The 22,616-nt window shown below is 35.9% G+C and overlaps 1 protein-coding gene across 2 annotated transcripts; it reads left to right on the top strand.

Moving 5' to 3' along the window:
- The first annotated feature begins 9,992 nt into the window (after positions 1-9,992).
- LOC132053517 (jasmonoyl--L-amino acid synthetase JAR6-like) lies at positions 9,993-14,427 on the top strand. 2 transcript variants are annotated; one of them, XM_059445588.1, is made up of 5 exons: positions 9,993-9,999; positions 10,873-11,185; positions 11,738-11,839; positions 12,549-13,342; positions 13,764-14,427. In XM_059445588.1, the coding sequence occupies exons 2-5, from the start codon at positions 10,881-10,883 to the stop codon at positions 14,300-14,302; spliced, it is 1,740 nt and encodes a 579-aa protein (XP_059301571.1). In that variant the 5' UTR covers positions 9,993-9,999; positions 10,873-10,880; the 3' UTR covers positions 14,303-14,427. The 2 variants fall into 2 exon arrangements, with proteins under 2 accessions (XP_059301571.1, XP_059301570.1); XM_059445587.1 differs by lacking the exon at positions 9,993-9,999 and adding an exon at positions 10,037-10,368.
- Positions 14,428-22,616: the final 8,189 nt, after the last annotated feature.

The raw sequence follows: 22,616 nt of genomic DNA, 5'->3' as shown, positions 1-22,616 counted from the left end.
CCTCTCCCCCTCCCTCACCCCTTACCCCCTCTCTAATTTTCTACTTCATAGACATGTTTTAACCCCTGAACTTGGCACGAAAACTCACTTTAGCAATTAAACTTAACTTCTATTTATTTACCCCCCTTAACAACTTACGTTTCAATTGTTTTCCACCCCAAAAAAATAATACCACTCTCACAATGGGAGGTGTATTACACTCGTGCCACGTCACTGCCACGTCAATGCCACATCATTGCCACGTCGTTGCCACATCATTGCCATGTAAAAATTACCAACACATCATTTTTTGTTTTTCTTTTATTATTTTTTTATTTCTCTTTCTTCTTCTTTCTCCTCATCCTCAACCAACTTTTATCAACCACCATGCCGCCGCCGACGTCGCCGCCGCAAAAATTGGACGAACTGCCCTTAAAAAAAAAAATCATCACCATCATCTTTAACCCACATCCACACCCACCACCACCATCATCTCCCCACCAAATTTCATCAAATTCCTTAAAAGAAAAAAAATCACCACCACCATCTTTAACCCACATCCACAACCACCATTATTTCTAGCAAAACCATTTCTTCCACCACCATTATTAGTAAACCCATTTCTACCATAACTTTATTTTTGAAAGAAAATCAAAATACCCACATCCACAACCATCACCATTTCTAGCAAACCCATTTCTTCCACCATCATTATTAGCAAACCCATTTCTTCCGTAACTTTATTTTTGAAAGAAAATCAAAATCAAAATCAAAATCAAGAAACCAAAAAATGGTGAAACATATTCTACTCACAAGCCTAAAAGATAACTAAAACATAATCGGAGGAGAAGCACAATGATGGGTGGCTAATATTCCTCTCTTCCGTTGGAATTAGCTAATGATGTGCTTAATTCTAAAGTCAAAGCAACATGAAATTTTTTATAATTTCCATTCAATGAATTATTATCTTTTATGTACTTCTAAGTAAGCTTGAATAACAACTTCACTAAAGAAATTGCACGATCGCCCTTCACTAAAGAAAAAAATTTCGTGGTGGTGGTGGTCGGTGGTGGAGGCGATAAAACAAGGGGAAGAGGACCCGGGGGGGGGTTTAGAAAAAGAGAAAAAGCAACTGGGGCGGGGGGCAAGGGGAGGGAGTCAGATGGGAAGAAAAACAAATGGGGGCGGGGGGTGGGGGGGGAGGCGGGGCGTGAGTGGGAAGAAGATGTTGGGTGGAGTTGTGGAGTGGAAGGGGGATTGTGAAGAAGATGGTGATGATTTTTATTTTTATTTTATTTTTTAATTGTATAATTTTTATTTTATTTTTTAATTTATAATAATATATATATATATATATGAACGGGCTCACTTTTTTTGTTTTTCACTCTCTTAATTATTTTTTTTTTAATTTTTTTTTTGCCACGTCAGCATTTGGGGTGGAAAACAATTGAAACGTAAGTTGTTAAAGGGGGTAAATAAATAGAAGTTAAGTTTAGTTGCTAAAGTGAGTTTTCGTGCCAAGTTCAGGGGTTAAAACATGTCTTTTCCCTAAAAAATTATAAAAATGGAAAGTTTGTGTGGTTAAATTTGGTGTGGGGTGGGTGGTGGTGAGGGATAGTGCGTGGTGGTGGGGTGGATAATAATTTTTTTTTCATTTTTTATAAAAGTAAAATAAAATATATGAAACAGAAAATTTGGGAGGGCGTGGGTGGGTGGGAGGGTTGGATAGAGCGGTGGTGTGGGGTGGGGTTGGAGTGGCTGGTGGTGTGGGATAGGGGTGGGTGAAGATGAAGTGCGTTGGAGGTGGTGGTTGGGTGGGAGTGGGATTTGGTTGCGGGGTTGGGTGGGGTGGTTGGTGGAGGGTGGGTGCTTGGCGTGGGTGGTGGGTGTGGGTGTGAGTGTTGATGTGGTATGGGGTGGTGGGGTTGGGTTGGGGTTGGTGGGATATGGGTGGTATTTTTCGAAAAATATTTTCTACCAATCAACCGAATATGAGAAAATAAGTAAGAAATTCACATATTCTTTCACTACCCAATCAAACATGAGAAAATAAATAGAAATTCACTTATTTTTCAAGAAAGACATTTTCTACCTAACACACCCTAATTCACATATTAAATCATTCGGAAAGAAAGCATGTCGGCATTCTAAAATAGAAATGAAATGGTCTGACTTTTGGGGTTATCATGTATTACTCCCAGTCCCAATGTGTGATGCATTTTGATCGAATATAAACTTATTTAATTAAGAAAAGAGGTTTTGAAACATGCAATTTAGAATAAGTTATAAATATTCATGTGACATAAATTATCTAATTAAGAATAAAATAAAATATTAAAGAATAAAAAATTTAATTATAAAAAATATCATTTTAAAGACTACTATGAACTTTTGTAATATTCTTTCAGTTCTAGTTTAGGTGTATTATTTGGTTTTTAAATTTATTTTAAAATAATATTCCTTTTTCATATTTGGTGAATTTTAATTTCATAATTCTCATTTTATTCGTAGTATTACTAAGAAGAATGATATGACAAGTTTAAATTATAAAATTAAGCAAATATTTTAAATATATTACACCTTTATTTAGTTTAAATAATGTAAAAATCTTGTGACTCAATTAAATAAGACAAATAAAATAAATACAGTAATTGGAAGTATTCATTTTACTCCTTGAGAAAATCCAAATTGTGGCAAGGTTCTAAGCCACCATATTCACAATCTTGCACATCTCTAAAAATTTCATTTTTTTTAGACACGTGGCGTTCATTGATTCGAAAAGCTACACAAATTAAATGATAAAGCCTGATTAGACCTAGAGCCTGTTTGGATGGACTTAAAATAAAAGCGAATTATAAGTTTTAAAAAAATTATAAGAAAAAAAATAAGTTGTAGGCTAACTTATTTTTTTCGCTTATGTTGTTTTCACTTATAAGTTCGATTTAAATAAACTAAGTCAAACTGGCCCAAATATTTTTTTTGGGCTTATTTTACGCACAAATGCTTTTGTTTTGAACAAACACTCAAAAAAGCTGAAAATAACTTATAAGCAACTTATAAGCCAATCCAAACGGGCTCCTAAAAGCACCATCTTTGTTCACTTTTCTCTTTTGGACATAACATTTTCCAAGCCTGATTAGACCTAAAAGCACTACCTTTGTTCACTTTTCTCTTTTGGACATAACATTTTCCAAGTGTATAATCAGTATGTAGAGTTCTAGTTCACAACGTTCTTTTTACCGTTTGAAGTTCACTCTAAATATCTTTCTAGTCCAGAATAAATATTATTATAAGACATCATTATTTTTTACAAACCTTTGCTCCAAATAAATGTCTAGAAAATTTGAGAAGCAATAAAGAATAAATTTGAGGAGATATACACGGTAACTTAATAAAAAAAATTCTTATGTATAACGACTAAGGGCGGAGCTAGCCCTTCAGGCATGAGTTTGGCGAACTCAATGGTTTTGGTCCAAATCATATATTTATATTAAATTTTTTGTCTAATATGTACATTATTAATTTAGAACCTAGTAATTATAAAGAATTAAAATTCCGAAACGACAAGTTTTTAAATTCTGACTCCGCCTCTGATAACGATAAATAATATGAATGGGAATTATTAGTTTTATACGTGTTGAAAGGACATCAGCGACGTGTGTAACTTTGTCATGTGTGAATTGGTTAACTTATTGGTCTTTAATTCATAAGTCAAAGTAAGCTTATGTGTGTGCATCACGCGTACACAGAGTCACACATTCAATCACATTGAACCCTTTAGCATTTTAGACTAAAAGAGTAAAATAAACACAACAAAAAGAATTGAAATTAGCGACGAACTTCATTGCTAAATTGCTCATAGCTAATAAAATTTATGATAATCCGTTGCTAATTAGGCTCGACGAATTTTGATGTTAATCTACAGAATCTTTCCCTCGCTAATTTCTATTTTTCTAGTAGTGAAAATGTTTTACTTTAAAAAAATGTTGTTTTATTTTCTTATAAAAATGAGAAGAAAAACTGAAAACTTCCTCAATTTTAATTTATGTGGCATATTGACCGGACACAAAATTTAAGAAGAAAATAATATTTATGTAATTGTAAAAACTTTTCATTAAAGGTAAAATGATAATCTAAATTGAATTATTTTTAAATTTGAAAAATTGACATTGTTTTTGGATATACAAAAAGAAAATACTAGCACATAGGAAATGAAGAGAAATGGAGGAAGACAGAATTCACTTTTTCAATTACTAAGCTTGTAGCAAGCTTGACCATGGGAGCTACAATAGGTCTGCTGTACCAATCATAATAAAACATTAATAATGTTGTAATGAGTTGATGGTAAACTGGGTTGGTCAAATATTAAGGAAGTTCACATAAAGTTAAATTAAAATACAAATTACTTTAGTAATGTACTTTCACCAATCACAAAACATGAACTGTTCTAACGAATTGATGGTAAACCGGGTTAGTCAATTACTAGGGAAGTTTACATGAAGTTAAAAAGTGAACATGCCATCAGTTCTATTTACATCACTCCACGTGTCTCTTTGAATTTTCCTTTATTTTGGACCATGACCTCAGCTTAGTTTTACATTTGTTTAGTAGGCGTTTGGACATGTGGTTTGAACTCATAGTTTAAAACTATGAGATGAAACCAACGTTTGGATATATATTTTATCTCATGATTTGAAACCCCAAATCATCCAAAAAGGCATGATTTGGGATCTCAAACCATGGTTTCAAAAATTTTAAATATAAAATTTATTCATAAGTTTATGTTTTGTAAAAAGAGACCCATAAGTTAGTAGATATTTTTAACAATTACTCTCACCAACCATTTACCAATCTCATTAACTTCCATCAACCTGTATATATGTCTGCCTTTATTAATGTCTACCAACCTCATTACTATTCATGTTAAATTTTCGTTTTTATTGAACTAAAATTTGATCAACTGATGTTGTATTTTTAAGAAAAGCCTTCTAGTGGTGTATTAATTTTGTTATGAACTGTGACTTGCTCATTTGGTAAGATTGTATAAAAATTGAGAATGTTTTGATAGTTTTCACAACTTGTGAGGTTTTTATGTCTATAAGAGAAGATACAACTTAAGATATTCAAATTACATGTCCAAACATGGTTTGAAACCATGATTCGAAACCATGGTTTCAAACCATGTCCAAACGGCTCCTTAGAAAAAAGAAAATAAGAACAGTAAAGTTAAACGGACACATATTAGGTGGAAAACTTATTGAGTTATTAGTTAGTACAAGCTTTGTGAATCCTCAAAACTATGCATTGAGAAATCTTGAGTTTTGACCGTGAATTATTCTAACTCTATCATGTCATAGCAATTACTTTACTTATCATTTGAAACTTTCCTCAAATCATTCTAAAACAATAAGGTCTTTTTGCCACACTATTTTGACCAACTTTTGAAGGCTGTGCAATTATAAATTCAATGTTGAATCTGATGCCCATCACTATTATGTCGATAAAAAGAAAATAAAAAGACAGAGTTCTCCGGATAAGAACTTCCTAACCAATTGTTAAATCGGGCTATAATCTAAGTATTCAAAGAATCGGGTTCTTTGAACAACTGCGCAAGAAGGTATAGTGCGAAATAATAAAATCAATACAAGTATTTAAAGTGGAAAACTTCTTGCTCAGGGGAGGAAAAACCACTACCTACCTCTTGTAGGAATTTGCAAAACTTCCACTAAACTTGAGCAACTCCTTTTAGGTTACAACACCTTGTACACTTAGGAACCGTTCCAAACAATCCCTTCCCAACTCTCTCTTTCCTCAACAGTTCCAAACTGTTGGCTCTCTCTCTACTTTCTCTTCAATGACTCTACTCAATCAGAGAAGTCTTATAACTCGATAAACACCTATTAACATTACTAAGAAAAATAAATACATGGAACCACACTTAGAACCTACTATTACAACTCAAGAATTGAATGATAAATCTTGATAGGAACATGTTCTTTGTTGCTACTCTAGTTGGCTCACTCGAGACTCTGGTGTTGACTCTTAATTCACTCTAGATCGTGTTGTATTTATAGTAACGAATGCCTCCTTCAATTCTCCAAATCCAACCAAGTCTTGCTTTCATAAGTGTTCGGAAAACTAATCTTTATTTGATATGTATTTCCTTCTTTCCTTGTTTACGAGTAGTCGACAATCCTTCTCCTAATTCCAAGCTAATTCCATGAGTTCAACTAATTGTAAACTTTCCATAATATGAACTCCAGATCCTCGTCGAATAGGAAATGAATCAAGACTTTCAATTTTCCAAGTTTGCATGAAACAACTTCATCTCGACAGTCTTCACTTCTTCCTTCTAAGGGCCAGTTCCTTTGAGCAGTGCCTCTTCAGTTGTGACTGCTTCATTAGTTCCTTTGGAGATCTGTTTGTTGTCTGGTTCTCCAACATTTTCAATTCCTTCACTTTTTCTTTCTTGTACTTGATTTCATTGATACATAATTTTTCATTCATCAAAAATTCATTTTAAGCTCTGAAATATCATTGGGACAACAATATCTCAACAATTTCCCCTTTTTTTATGATGACAAATCCACAACAGCTTCATATTTTTTCATGTGCTCTTGATCAGCTCCATCGATCTTCACCAACTCTTGATCATATTTTCCCCTTTAGGCATAGCTCCTATGTTGACAATCTTCCCCCTTAGAACTAGTTGTATGTTGTTCAATGCTACAACTTCATGTTGATATAACCTAATCTAGACAAACCTTAGCAAAATATTGAGCTCTCTTTAGTTCACCTCCAGCTTACTAAGTCGGCATCTAAGACTAACCCTTCTATTCATTGCAACCTAGTAGATGACTACGTTGCTTGACTAAGTAAGTTTTGTAGGCTCACTTAATCATGCTAAAGAACTTACTCTCCTCTCTTTGCATCCCTATAGATAGCTAGGTTCGAAGAACCTAATAATGTCCACATGTCTTCTTAAAGAACATTCTTGTATATCCTCTTCAAAGATATTTTTGCTATATGTTTTTTCAGAAAACATGCACTCGTGTGTTATTTCCAAAATTTCAGCGATAAGCATAAGGGCCAGATTCTTTCTACATTCTCCTCAGGACAACTTTTTTTTTTTACTTCATTTTAGGTTCCATCTAGTTCTTTCTAAGTAGGATAGAGTTCTTTTATAAAATAAGAACCAATTCCTTTACAATACATCATAAGTAGCACTTGTATGTATGTGCAGCTCCTTTTTATCTTCTCATCACTAACCACTTTCTTTTTTCCCATGTGATCATCTTATTCCTTTTAAGTATGATTGATCTTTACAATGTTTGTGCCTGGATCTTCCCCTTTTTGACATCATCGAAAAGCAAGTGTATCAACAAGATCAAGTGCAATCGATTAATATCAAACTCATGGTCACTTGACCTACACTATCATGAACATTTATACAAGTGCTGAAATAACCTTGTCACGTTAAAATCATAGGAAGTTTTTTACATGCACTGCATTAAGTCATAAGACCCAACCCAATAGATTCCTCTATCTCTCCTTGCAGCTTCTTCTTTATGTTATTCTACTGCAGCTCCCTTTTTACGGTTCTGAGTAAACCTCTATGTTCCTTTCGAGAGTGTAGCCTGATTTTTTATATCTGAGAATGCAGTTGCAAGCTTTTCCTTCTCAAGCTTCAGTGTCTGCTTCTCATTGCTCAGTGTAATAATCTGTTCCTTCAGAGAATCAACCATTCTTCGCCAACTCTCTTCTTTTTCTTCTTGACTCTTGAGATCCACTTCAAGAGAGGTGCTTGTCTCTAATTTTTTTTCATGGCTGAACCTATCGATAGACACCTAAAGTTGACAACACATTTCATTTAAACACCTCAACTCAGACTTGTACTATTTAAACACTTGAAATTTGAGTTAAAATGTATTATAAGCCACTTTTTGTTGATGTGGCAATATGCTTGTACCTCACCTTTTTGTGGAGCGTGAAAGAGAATATTTTTTCTCTTCTTCCTTCCTCCTACCACTTTCTTTATCTCCATCCTTCCTCCTTCCACCTTCTTCACCATAGCCAACATAACATGTTACTTGCATTTCATTCAACAGAATACAAAGAGTGATAATGGTGTTTGAGTCTCCTTTCAAGACAGACATACTCAAAGGGAAAGTAGCACTTTTGATAGGAGGCGGTCCTGGCATCGACTTAGGGATCTCTACTCATGGCCCGCCGCAAGTCCGTCCTCGACTCCGCTATCTCCTAACTCAGTTTTAAAAATCATTGTTTCGTCACTTTGGATTGAAGAAATTGAGATGAAAATTTAAAGACTCCATTAAAGCTTATTTGAAGATGGGAAAATATAATTAATGGAAAGATTTCTCTAGCTTAGATTTCATAATAAAATGGAGTAGATTGACAGCTGTAGAAGTAGGGTCACGACGGAGGAATGAAGGTTGAAGAAAATGCGTGGGGCGTGGGTGGGTGGGGTCAAGGCTTAGAAAATACGATATTGTTTTGGTTTTTAATTAACTAAATAGTTTGAAAATAATTTTTCTAGTCATATTTTTTTAATAATTATTTTGGATATATATGCGACGTGTCTTCATTTAATTTGCCACTTTGACACGTCATCAGCGAGTGTGTTACATACACCTTACATATTTGAATAAGTATACAAAAAGTGTCTAACTAGAACAAATTCCGGGTAATGTAAGTGCTTAATAGGAACACCCTTAAGTTCAAGTGTCTAAGTAAAAGATCGTGCCAACTTTAGGTGTCTCCCGAAAGGTTTAGTCTTTTTTCATTTAGTTTATGGAGATTTTCATAGGCATTGATGAAAACATGAGTTACCTTTTCGAATCGTTGATACTCCCTCCCTTCACTTTTACTTGTCCACTATGGATTTTGTACATCCCTCAAAAAATAATAAATGAAGTGTGTAATTTATCATGATACCTATATTAATTGGTGCATATGTTTAATGGATTTAAAAAATGATTTGAAATGAGTAATTAATACTATGAGTAAAACAAAAAAACATAAATTGTCTTCTCTTGATATGCTAAAAGTGACAAGTAAAAGAGAATGGAGGGAGTACAAATCAAACATAGAAAATACTCCTTCCGTTTCTAAATAGATGGTGTTTTAGACTTTTCATTTTGTTTCAAAATAAGTAATACTTTAGGATTTTAAGAAGAAATTGATCACATTCTTCCAAAATTACTCTCATTTGTATAATCAAGAATCAGTAAATAGCTTTTCAAGAAAAGAAGTAACTTAGAAAGAGATAAAATTTGATTAGAAATAAATTAGTAAAAACATTTATAATTTTTTCGTAGTAAGTAATTTCTTAAGGAGTGTACACAAACTAAAAACATCACTTATTATAAAAGAGAGGGAGTACATCATTAAGCCAAATACTAGGTGCAGATAAATTTTTACTGATATAATAACAACAAAAGATAAAGATATGCCTTAAATTTTGAAAAGGTAAAATCTTTATCTTTGGAATTATGAGTGATCGATCGGATGATCCCACTTCATTCTGTTTTGCCAATAACGGCCCAAAATCATCTCACACTTTCTTGTTGTCAGCTATTGCTGTTCTAACTTTAATTTCCAGATAAGGACACGTCCCATTTTCCAATATCCCAACAATTTTATTTCAATTACAGTAAAAAGGGTATTTTAGGTAATAAAAAGGTCCTTGGCCCCACCTTGGACGGCGTTTGCTTACAGTTCACTTGCTATATATATTTCTCTTCTCTCTCAGTCTTTTCCTCGTCAAAACACAGAGTCATCATCTTTCCTTTTTGTCCATTTCTGGAGAAACAAAATAAATAATACTTTAAACAAATAGTTATATTTGTTAACTATTTGTTTAAGGCTCAGTGTTTTGCTCCAACCAAAGTTTTCATTGAAGTTAGAGAATTATTATTCAACGAACCCCAAAAAGTAGACAAATTTTATTTTCATTTGAGATCCACTTCTTCATTGCTAAGCTATTTATTTATAACACAGGTATATACATATACAAAACAATAAACCCCAAATTATTTCTTGTGGTTATTTGAAAAAGTTCTGATTTTATGTTTAAGATTCTTGAGTTGGGCCTGCAGAACTTTCTTGTTCTGTCTTTGTAGGTGTCATCTGGCTTTAATTATTTCTACTTTCTTTTTTGGGATTCTGGAGCCTCTTTTAGTCTTTTTTTCAATATTTCCCCTTTTTGGAAATTCTTATGTTGGACCTTTTCTTTAAGAACTTTTAGAATTTGTGTGATTCTTAAGATTTCTCTCTATTATTTTGTAGTTTATTTTGAGTCTTTTATATCTTATGTTGACCCTGTATATCACATAGGTGATGACTTTTTATACAGAGTGGGTGTTAGCTGTAAAATATTTTACCTTTCTGAATTAAGTACTACTGAAGTCAGTACGAGTAAATGAGTCCAACTTGCTTTCAGATCAGTTAATCACACACACACACACAGAGTTGCACATTTATTTATACATTTTCTTGTCTTTGTATGTATGTCTTGCACAGCTATAGTAAAGGTTCCATGGAGTGTTAAGTTTTCTATACTAATTGTTTTTATAAGCTATAGAAAAATATTCCTTTGACTTTTTCTGAACGCATACAGTGAACAATCAAGAACAGGAAATTTGCAGCCTATACTTGTTTGACACCTCCTCTTGTAAGCTAACAACCAGACTTCAGGTTCTTTTACGAGTTGATTCCGAGAATTTGACTTATCCCTATCGTATTTCATAAGCGGAGACAGAATAAAGCGTCCATATATTCTATTCTTGATTCAAAACGCTTCCCAAGAAAGTTGCTGCTTGACTAATATTATCAGGTTGAAATCTTTGTTCTTATGAAAGCTATTTATTACAGGAAAGATCATGAAGATGATAGTGGAAAACATTGAGAAGAAATTTGATGCAGAAGAAGTGATTGAGGATTTTGAGGTGTTGACTAAAAATGCTGGAAGAATTCAAGAAGAGACACTTGAGAAGATTCTTGAAGAAAATGGTGGAACTGAGTATTTGAAGCAATGGGGGCTGAATGGAAGAACTGATGTTGAGAGTTTTAAGGCTTGTGTCCCTATTGTCACTCACAAAGGATTGGAACCTTATATTCAAAGAATTGCTGATGGTGATCTTTCTCCTATTCTTACTGGAAAGCCCATTGAAACTATCTCCTTGAGGTAATGTAAAAGTTCTTCCCCTTTTTCAATTTGAGCCAAGATTTTCACTAAGGATATTTAAAATATAAAAAAATAAACATATGAAGAAATTAAGGGGTCGACATCTACTACTCCCTCCGTCCCGATTTAAGTGTCTTACTTTTCTTCTTTATTTGTCCCAAAAAGAGTGGTTTTTTCGATGTTTAATAAGTTGACAATTCAAACATCACATGACAATGACAAGTTTATAACCGCAAGATTCAAAAGATATTTTAATACATTACACACTTCTTTATTTTAGGATCATAAGATTCAAAGTTTATTTATTTCTTAAATTTCATTTCTAGTCAAACTAAGATACTTAAATTGGAACGGAGTGGTTATATATTATAAAAAGTTTTTTTGTTTTTGTTTTTTTTTTTTTTTTTGTATATACAGTGTAATGCATCCCATAAGAAGAAAAAAGAGGACTTTTTTGTGAATTTTTTTTGCCTTTTCTTATTTTTGGGTTTGTACTTGTTTTTCTTGATGTTATTGGAAGTTGAATAAAGAGGTTTAATGGTTGACTTGCAGTTCTGGTACTACTCAAGGGAAGCCAAAGTTTGTACCTTTCAATGATGAATTAATGGAGTCCACCATGCAAATATTCAAGACCTCTTTTGCTTTTAGGAACAGGTAATAATGTGCTATTTGTCATTTTTGTTTTATGTCCTGTATTACATGTAACTTGCTTGTTGGATCATGAAATTTGTCTTTCAGTTTCTTTTGTCACAAATTAAAATTTCCCTAATAATTGGAGCAGCGATGGAAAGTTAAAAGAGTTTAAATGGTAATAGATGTGGGGACATTTACCTAACTTCTGTTACACTTTCCAACTCCCAATAAAAGAGAAAAAGAACTGTTGGTTCTTTCTGCCAAGTAAAATAAATGTTTGGTTTGTTAAAGCTTTGTGTGGACTACAAACATACTATAATAAAGGCTAACACTCACGGGTGGTTTGATAGAGTGTATAAGAATAATACTGAAGAATGTATTAGTAATGTTAGGATTTATAATGCTGAGATTAGTTATGTTGGTATTATTTTTATTGACTGTTTGGTTTGTTGTATTAAATATAATGCATTGCGTAATTTCTAAATAGTATTAAATAGGGTGTATTAGAATAGGAATATTACTCATATTGTTAATGTCATGGTTTACTATATATAAGAATACTAGTGAATAGGGTGTATAACTAATACATGTACTCCATACATATGTAGAAAACACTACCAAACAAGGATTAAATAACACTAAAGCTAATACCAGTATTATTTTCTCTAATACCTCCTACTAAACGACCACTTAAGCTTAATTTAATAGTTCTGTTTTTTTACTGTTTCAGAGAATTTCCAATTGGGAATGGGAAGGCTTTGCAGTTTATTTACAGCAGCAAACAGTTCAAAACAAAGGGTGGTTTGGCAGCTGGAACAGCCACTACCAATGTGTATAGAAATGCACAATTCAAGAAAACAATGAAGGCAATGTCTACCCCATGTTGTAGTCCTGATGAAGTAATATTTGGTCCTGATTTTCAACAATCCTTATACTGTCACCTTCTCTGTGGTCTCATTTTCCGCGATGAAGTTCAAGTTGTTTCGTCTACGTTTGCACATAGCATTGTCCATGCTTTTCGTACTTTTGAACAAGTATGGGAAGCACTTGTTGTTGACATAAGAGAAGGAGTCTTATCTAGCCGAGTCACTGTCCCGTCTATAAGATTAGCCATGTCAAAATTACTGAAGCCTGATCCAGAACTGGCTGATACAATTTATAGTAAGTGTGCAAGTTTAAGCAATTGGTACGGCTTGATTCCTGAACTCTTCCCGAATACAAAGTACATATACGGTATCATGACAGGTTCCATGGAGCCTTACTTGAAGAAACTGAGGCACTATGCGGGGGAATTGCCTCTATTGAGTGCTGATTATGGTTCATCTGAAGGATGGGTTGGAGTAAACATTAACCCGAAACTCCCCCCTGAGATGGTTACTTATGCAGTGTTACCAAATATTGGTTATTTCGAATTCATTCCTCTCGGGGGAAATTTCGATGGAATGGAACAAGTAAATGATCCAGTGGACCTGACTGAAGTTAAACTTGGTGAAGAGTATGAAGTTGTCTTCACCAATTTTGCAGGTAAAATTTTCTTGCACTCCTTATCTTGAAAATGCTCTACTTAGCAAGCAAATTCCATCTATGACTCGTATTGTTCAAGGAGTTAATAGTAACATACATTGTCAATGTAAACAATTTTTACACGGTCTGGTCATTTTCACCTATTGTAGCAGGTAACATGTCTTATTTTCATTATTTCAAATCTTACATTTTAACGAAGTTTACCTGTAGATATCATTTTGATGACCTGATAGTGTAATATAAAACAAACTCTGTTTCAAGACCAAACTCTGTTTCAAGACTCAAAACTATCTTAAGTGGTCTATCTATTCTTCACTTACACATTTTGCTATTGCTCTATCTGTTGTGTCGGTTAGGCTACCGGATATTAGTTATATGTACTGACAGTATAATTTACGAGTGTCTGCATTTGTATATGCAGGTTTATATCGTTATAGACTAGGTGATGTGGTCAAGATAAAAGGATTCCACAACGGGACTCCAGAACTGCAGTTTGTCTGCAGAAGGAACCTTTTGCTGAGCATTAACATAGACAAGAACACTGAGAAAGATTTACAGCTTGCCGTGGAAGCAGCAGGCAAGCACTTAGGAGACGAAAAACTAGAAGTGGTGGACTTCACGAGCCATGTCAATGTCTCAGCTGATCCAGGGCACTATGTGATTTTCTGGGAATTGAGTGGGGAAGCAACTGATGAAATGTTGCAAGATTGCTGCAACTGTCTGGACAAATCGTTTGTTGATGCAGGCTACGTGAGCTCCCGGAAAGTTGGTGCCATTGGAGCACTTGAGCTGAGGATTGTGAAGTGGGGAACATTCCATAAGATATTGGATCATTTTGTAGGATTAGGAGGTGCAGTGAGCCAGTTCAAAACCCCTAGGTGTGTTGGTCCAAAGAATAGCTCATTGATACAAATACTGTCTAGCAATGTTGCTAAGAGCTATTACAGTACATTTAAATAATACTCCCTCCATCCCAATTTATGTGATGGTTTGTGACTGGGCATGGAGCTTTAGAAAAAAGGAAGGCTTTTAGAACTTGTGGTTAAAACAAGTCATAGATATTTGTGTAGCTATAAATCATTTCATTAAGGGTAAAATGAGTACTTTTAAAGTTAAATTGTTATTAAATGTAGAAAGATGTCATTTCTTTTGGAGACTGACTAAAAAGAAAGAGTGTCATATAAATTGGACAAGGGAAGTAGAATATCCCCGCCTGATCGCTAAGGCTCTATCCTTACTGGTGTCGCAAAGTTCAAGATTTTTAGCATGTATGCATTCTTAAGCCTTACCAGGGCTTTTCTTACAGTACCCGAACCAACAATACACTAATATACTTACTATAGCACGAGTACTTTTGGGGTGTCGTAAACCACCAAGAGCTTCTAACCCCTCTCAGAGATCTCAAGACTCCCAAAAATAGTAACGTACAGTTATTGAAACATAAACAATCAAACAACGTCATTTTTCTAGGATTCTCATTAAAACGGTTCTATAAAAATCAGTCTTGCTCAAGTAGCTCAAATTCAAATCAAATTTGCATCAAAGACAAAAGATAGTAAATACCCAAAAATCTTATGAAACTTAAGCAATTCACGTGAATGCAGTTTAGAGAATAAGACATTGTACTTTATGAGGTTAAACAAGATACCAATCGGAGCAGTTTCTATCATTTTAATGGATAACATAACCGAGGGCCAAAACCGACGAACAAGGTCGGGATTTTAATGAAACCGACCAGAAACCGACGGACTATGAGTTGTCAGTTTAAGGTGCGTCGCTTTTTAAAAACCGACATACAGTGTCAGTTAAAACTGACGGAGTCCGTCGGTTACGTAAAATAAAAAAATCGGATTTTATTGAAAAATCGATATAAAAATTATAACAAAAAGAACTGACGGACTGCGTCGTTTTTTTTTTTTTTTTTTTTTTAAGAAATAAAATAATGAAATGTAGCAACTTGAAATAGAAGTCAAGTATGTACCATGGCATGGAACAACTCTACCACTATACTCCTCATGCTCTTTGATAAGTTGGTATTTTACCAACTTATCTCTTCTTTAGGCTTAGACTTTTGCTATGCTTAATTGAGAAAATAGTGAATTTAATATCGTTTACTTCCATTTTACAGGTTTTATGTGATTTAAACGTGATCGGGAAGAAACCAAGTGAAAACGAGGCAAAAAGGAGCCAAATTGAAGGAAATGACAAAAGTGGCTAGAGGCGCAAAACTGGCCAGATCTGCAATTTCGAATTTGTGTGGTTATTTTGGTCATATTTTGACATGGAAAAATTGGGATCTATAAGAGCAAGACTTGAGGAAAATATCTATCATCTTTGGCCATATTTTCAAGCTTGAGGAGTTAGGGTTCATCAACCAACACTTTGGAAGAAAAGATTGGAGCACTTTAATGAGCAAACTCTTAATTCTTTCTTCAATTCCTTGTTATTTATTGAATATTTAAGTGTGGTATTTTATTCTTTCACTTGAATCTTGTTTATGAGAATATTCATCATCAAGTGTTGAATTAAATCTCTTATTTTGCTTATGTATTGAATGATTTTTATTTGTAATGATGTGGATCTTTGTTTCTTTAATTAATCTTGTTCTTTAATGTTTCTTAAGGGATTAGCTAACCTAAGGATTTACTTTGATTTGAGCTCGGAAGAGGAAAATTGAGGTTGAGAAAGATTAATTAATAAGAATTTGGGGCTTTAAACCCCATCTAATAACTTGAGCTAGAAATAGGAAAGTTAACTTGAGATTCAATTGGTTGTGCTTAATATCACACTCTAAGGCTTGGAAAAGTTTAGAGTGAAATTCATTGATTTGGTTGGAAGACTTTTAATGAGATTTTAGAAATCATTATCTATTAACATAGACTTGCTCATAGTTGTAAAATCGTAAAATATATAGGATCGTTACTTGAGAGTCCCTTTTATCTATGCTTATGGCCATTGATCATTTTACCCGCTTTCTAGTTTAATTTTATCTTTATTAGATTTTCAATCAAAAATCAAATATTGAAAAAGTGTTTGGCTTAGTGTAGTTGGTGATAAATCCTTTACTTTCTTAATCCCCTTTATATTGTTCTTTATGGATTCAACCCCGACTTATAGTTGAGTAAATTATATTGCGACGACCGTGTACACTTTCTCTTTGAGGAGTGGATTTGAACATTATCCCTCTTTGATCAAATATTTCCATTGTTTTAATTTATACTCTTAAACTGCAGTTTTGCGCTCTAAAAAACGACGGAGTCCGTCGAATTCGTAAAAAAATAAAATACAGAGGTCTATCGTCAGTTTATTTTAGAAAAAAAAAATTAGTATTTTCGCGCATTCTTGCACAAAAAACAACCGACGAAAATACGTCGGTTGTCTTAAAAGAATTGTCAGTTTTCTTTTAAAAAAAATTAAAAAATTATTGAAAAAACCAACGAATTCCGTCGTTTTTTTCTGTTACTTTTCCCTTTTTTTTAGTAGAGATCATATCTTAAACTCAAATTGACGGTGGGGCACTTACCTCAGAAGTTGGGATGGAAAAACTCGTGCATGTTTTTTTCCATGCAGATATATATATTCATAAAAATCTGGTGATATATAAACTATATACACCAGTTAAAACTGGGGTGATTTTTTTCAGCGTCACCACTGTTCAGCAGTCAGCATCACAGCCAACTTCAGCCTTCGCACACTCACTCACTTTTGACACTTAGAATTATTTTCAGTCAAGCACGATGAAAGGAACACACAAGTTTACAGGCAATGCCCAACCTTTTTATTATCTCTCAGATCTACAAAAGGACTCACAAATTTGGAGGCTTACAAAACTGATCATGCCTTAGCCAAATTCAGACTACATAAAAGGACCTGCCAGGGGCAGTTACAAGGGGAGGGGCGTGCATGGCATGTGCCAGCAGTTACATTGGGAAAATGGCATACAGATTCTAAGCTAACATTTCACCCATGTGGGTAATGCCTTTAGGAACTAGCCTCAACCATTGCATATGCCGAGCACACTGCGTAACCGACGCATGTGCCACCCGCATGACCCAGCTGCATATGCCGTGTGCATGCCTCGTCCATGTACCATGCGCATGCCATCTGCCCATGTGCCTCTCGCATGCCTTAGCCTGATTTGCTCCTCATAGCTTCGCCCACCACTTAGAATATTTTTCATAGAATATTTTTCACCCATCTTTATGTCAATGCCTTACCTTGCCCGTCTGCCTTGGCCCCAGCCAGCCCATGCGACACCCATGTCTGCCTGTGCCAACCCACTGCCTACACGCATGCCCGCTTGGTGCCATACGCCTCTCCGTGCCATTGACATTCGTCAAGCTGCCTTGCCAACACCCAAGCACCTTGACTTAGCTGCACACCATGCCATAGGCATGCAACCCCGCACATTGCTTTCAACACCCACATAGGCCCATGTCAAGGGGCAATGCACAAGCCTTTGACACTGCCCTCACCCACATGCGTCTAAGTCCAAACTTGGGGGTCTAACAAACCACCCCCACCAGTTGAACTCGATGTTCTCGTCGAGGCTATTTTCAGGTAGTCCTCCAATTGCCTGTCGAACTGCCAAAGTGACCTTGTCTTTTCCCAAGTAGCATCAGCTTCTTGCTTACCCTTCCACTGAATCAGAAATTCTATCTGCTTATTCTTCTTGTCACCAATTACCCGGTGATCCAATATCTTCTCAATCTCAGCTTCGAACTGTGTGAGTACCACAACTGGTGCCCTCTTTGATTGGTTCCTGTCCGGATCATCAGCATCTTTATAATAAGGCTTCAGAAAACTTATATGGAAGTTTGGATGTAATTTCAACCTTTCAGGTAGCTTCAGCCTATAAGCAACTTCGCTAACCTTCTGAACTGCTTCAAATGGTCCATCATACTTTGGAATCAAACCCCGATGCCTGTACTTAATTGTAATATGTTTCCATATTTGGGGAGTAAGCTTGAGAAGCACCCTGTCACCAACATTAAACTCTAGCGCTCTTTTATGCTGGTCTGCATACTTTTTCATCCGTCTCTGGGCCTTGTGCAAACTGTCTTGCTCTTCTGCAAGCATCTCATGCTTGTCCCTGGCATATTGATAGGCAGTAGGGCACTTCCCTTGAGCCTTCTGCTTGGCAACATCAAATGGAGTCATAGGATGTCTGCCTAGGACTAGTTCAAATAGGCTCCGTTGCCGCCGACAAATGCAAGTTATAGCAAAATTGTGTAGTATCCAATAAGTCCACCCAGTTCCGTTGACTTGCCGTCAGAAAATGCCTCAGATATTCCTCCAACAAGTGATTGATCCTTTCAGTTTGCCCATCAGTTTAAGGATGGTTCGCCGTAGAAAACTTTAAATCAATTCCCATCATGTTAAACAATGCAGTCCAGAACCGACCCGTGAACCGAGTATCCCTATCACGGATGCTATCAGCTGGCACACTAAAGAACCTAACCACGTTTTTGTAAAACAAATCTGCAGCAACATCAAACGAACAAACAACTGGGGCAACAACAAAAACAACAAACTTTGAGACTTGTCCACCACCACCATGATTGATGCCATACCGTTTACCTTCGGAAACCCACTAATAAAGTCCATCGAAACAGACATCTAAGGCCTTTCAGGAATAGGAAGAGGCTGCAACAAGCCCGATTTTTTCTTGCGCTCAGTTTTATCTAGTTGACAAACCAGACAAGTTTTCACATAAGCTTCAATATCGTCTTCCATCTTTGGCCAGAAATACACCCTAGACAGTAAAGCCAACATCCATTCAACACCCGGATGCCCAGCCCATGTAGTGTCATGCGCTTCTTTCATCAATTCTTTACACAACCCACCACCTTGAGGTACCACGATTCTCCCCCCTTTGAAATAGAGCAGATCGTCCTTGATCCAATAACTCCGCACTATCCCATCTCTAACTTGACTCATTAACTTAGTGTATAATGAATCATTTGTAGCACACAGTCTAATCTTATCAACAAAATCACACTCTAATCTAGAAATTGAATATATAGCAGCAAATATCTCTTTTCTACTCAAAGCGTCCGTGACCTGGATGTGCTTCCCCGGCTTATGCTCCTATACAAAGTTATATTCAGCCAAGAACTCTTGCCAACGGGCCTACTTAGGACTCAGCTTGTGTTGTGTTTTGAAGTAAATATTAGCAATGTTGTCCGTCAACACCACAAAATTTGTCCCTAGCAGATATACACGTTATGTCTGCAAGCAATGTACTACAACAACCATCTCCTTTTCATGAGTAGAATATCTTTGTTTTGCTTCATTCAACTTTCTGCTTTCAAAGGCCACTGGGTGGCCTTCTTGCACCAATACACCTCCAACAGCTTTGTCAAAAGCATCAGTATGCACTTCAAAGGGTAACTCAAAATCAGGCAGCCTGAGCATGGGTTCTGATGCAATGGCCTCATTTAATAAGTTGAACGCACCATCATACTTCTCAGTTCACGCCCAGACTATGTTTTTCTTCAGCAAATCAGTCAAAACAGCAGCCTTCTTTGAGTAACCCGCGATGAACTTGCGATAATAGTTTTCCAATCCAAGGAATGACCTCAAGTCCTTCACACTTCGCGGCGCCTGCCAATCAATAATAGCCTGCACCTTCTTTGGGTCCATCCTCACTTGGTTCTGACTGACCAAATGCCCAAGGAGTTTGATTTCCTGTTGAGCAAACTCACATTTCTCCATCTTCATATAAAGCTTGTACTCCTGCAACAGAGACAGTACCATTTTCAAGTGTCTAACATGTTCTTCCAGGGAGCAACTATATATTACAATGTCATCTAAGTACACTACAACAAAGTCATCTAGGCACTAAAATAAAACATTGTTCATCAAATTATAGAAAGTAGCTGGGGGGTTAGTGTCACGACCCATAAGTCATGATGAGTGCCCGAGCTCCACTTGTCGGACACTCCCATACTTATACCTGAATCTGAATAGAAAGGGTGGCTCACATATGACTCGTACCTATACTATACTGACTTCTGTATGAAAAGCGCAATGAATCATGCATCAAGGGCTTGTAAACATATATATATATATATATATATATATACACACACACACACACACATACTGGAAACAAGAGTGCAAGCCGGACAGGCCGCTGCAGATACTGTACAACAAAATAGAAGCCATCATGGCTACATGACATCTCAACTACATACAACTGTCTACAGACCTCTATAAGAGTACAAAGCTGTAGAAAAGACGGGACAGGGCCCCGTCATACCCATATATAGACATCAAAATAGCATACCAAAATGGACAGCAGCTCCGAACCAAGTGGAGCGCACCAACTACCGCTGGATAGAGATCTTACTAAGCTGGACCGTCCGTCTGTCTACCTGAACCTGCGGGCATGAACACAGCCCCCAAACAATAGGGAAGTCAGTACGAATAATGTACCGAGAATGTAAGGCATGAAAACCTCATATAAATAAGAATCATGAAAGGAATCTGAGACATGAGAGTCAATCTGTATATCTGAATATGTCTGTATAACTCTGTACAACTGAAAGTGCCTCTGAGGGCTTATGATATGCATGATTTCTTTCAAAAATCATATACATATATCATAATACCGTACACGGCCATATAATATAGGCTCGGTGTTATCCGTACCCGGCCATGACAGGCTCGGTGTTATCCGTACCCAACTGCAGTGGTGTGCCCGGTAGGTACCGTACCCGGCCGACTATAGCGCGGCTCAGTGTGGTAAATTAAGTGTGTGTGTATATATATATATATATAATGCATGAATGACTCATAGGAGTAACTTCTGGGCCTTTCAGAGTGACGTAGGGTCGGTAACCTCCGAACATCGTTATGGAACTAACATCATCAATATGTCTTACTTCTACTGAATCAATGATCACAAGTTCAAATCAAGAATCATCAAAGGTAAGTAGTAACATTATTGAGAATCCAAAGAACATAAGCTTTCTAACATTCTAAGAGTGGAATCATTATGGATAACGTTCGTTCGTTCGTTTCATTCTTTTCATAAGATTCATGCCAAAGAGAAAGAAGGGATAGCCTTAATATACCTTTGTTGCTAACGACTCAATAGATACTGCCCGTAGTACTTCAACCTACATCAAGGTATTAGAACCATGGTTAATGTCATGGAAGAACTCAAAACACATTTCTAAGCTAGTAACTCTCTTACGGAATATTGGGCAACACTTCCCCTACATTTCCTCACTTCCCCGAATTCAAAACAGCACCAAACAACAATATTAACAATAACAACAACCAATCCTATCCATTCAGCTGCTCAAAAATGTAAGAACAATTCCAACAATTCAAATAATGGTACAACGAGCGGCAAGCTCGGTTTGTGATTAAACAACAATAGTTTCAAATCCCTCTTCTTTCCAAAATTTACCAACAACATCAATAACATCCAAAAACCACACGTTCAACCCTTCAACAAAACATGAAAAATCTCCACAATCCATTAGAACAACATTCAACACTGGATTACGACTTCTAGTCGACGCTTCACAAGTTCTTAATAAACCAACATACGTAAAGCTTCAGAAAGATCATATACATAAATAGGAAATAAAACCTTACCTTGATTAGTAGCCTTTAAATAAATCACAACAAGAGTAGCTCCTACAAGTTTACTCTGCACAAAACGATAATTATACTAATGTCAAACAACCTGAAATGTAATGATGAGCGACCAGCCCACAACCCTACCATTATGTGGCCTTTATCCACACCCTTTATCCTCCCAAACTCCATAGAAATAGTAGAAAAAGAGACCAATCAAACAGAACATGAAACAGTCCAAAACAGTTCACTACGAATCGAATAATTTGAACTCACGGCTTCCAATCACCGTTCCACGAGTTCTTACTACTATGAAACATATTTCTCCACCTTTACAGAATAAAAGAGGATGAAATAGGGCAGTATAATCACCTTACTTGGTGAAGAACTCAGCTCCTGATTTGGTTCTTCAACTTTTAGGTTTCCCTCCAACTAGAACTTGAAAAAAAAAATCACTTAGGGTTTGAGGGAGATTGGAGTGGCCTGCCTTGAAGGAGCTTATATGGAGATTTTTATGTCTAAGGGTCGTGGGTATAAAGTGGGGGAGAGAGAGGTACCAATCTGATCTATAAAGGGTGCCTCTTTCCTTTTAAATTGAGAAAAAATTTGGTCCTTTCCTTTTTAAACAAGTAGGTGATGCACCTACTTGCTTAATTAAATAGGTGTCACTTGCTGGCCA

The sequence above is a fragment of the Lycium ferocissimum genome, chromosome 4 (genome assembly GCF_029784015.1).
Source record: "Lycium ferocissimum isolate CSIRO_LF1 chromosome 4, AGI_CSIRO_Lferr_CH_V1, whole genome shotgun sequence".
Taxonomy (NCBI): domain Eukaryota; kingdom Viridiplantae; phylum Streptophyta; class Magnoliopsida; order Solanales; family Solanaceae; genus Lycium; species Lycium ferocissimum.
Note: the sequence above shows the minus strand (reverse complement) of the source record. Positions and strands in the feature narration are given on the sequence as shown.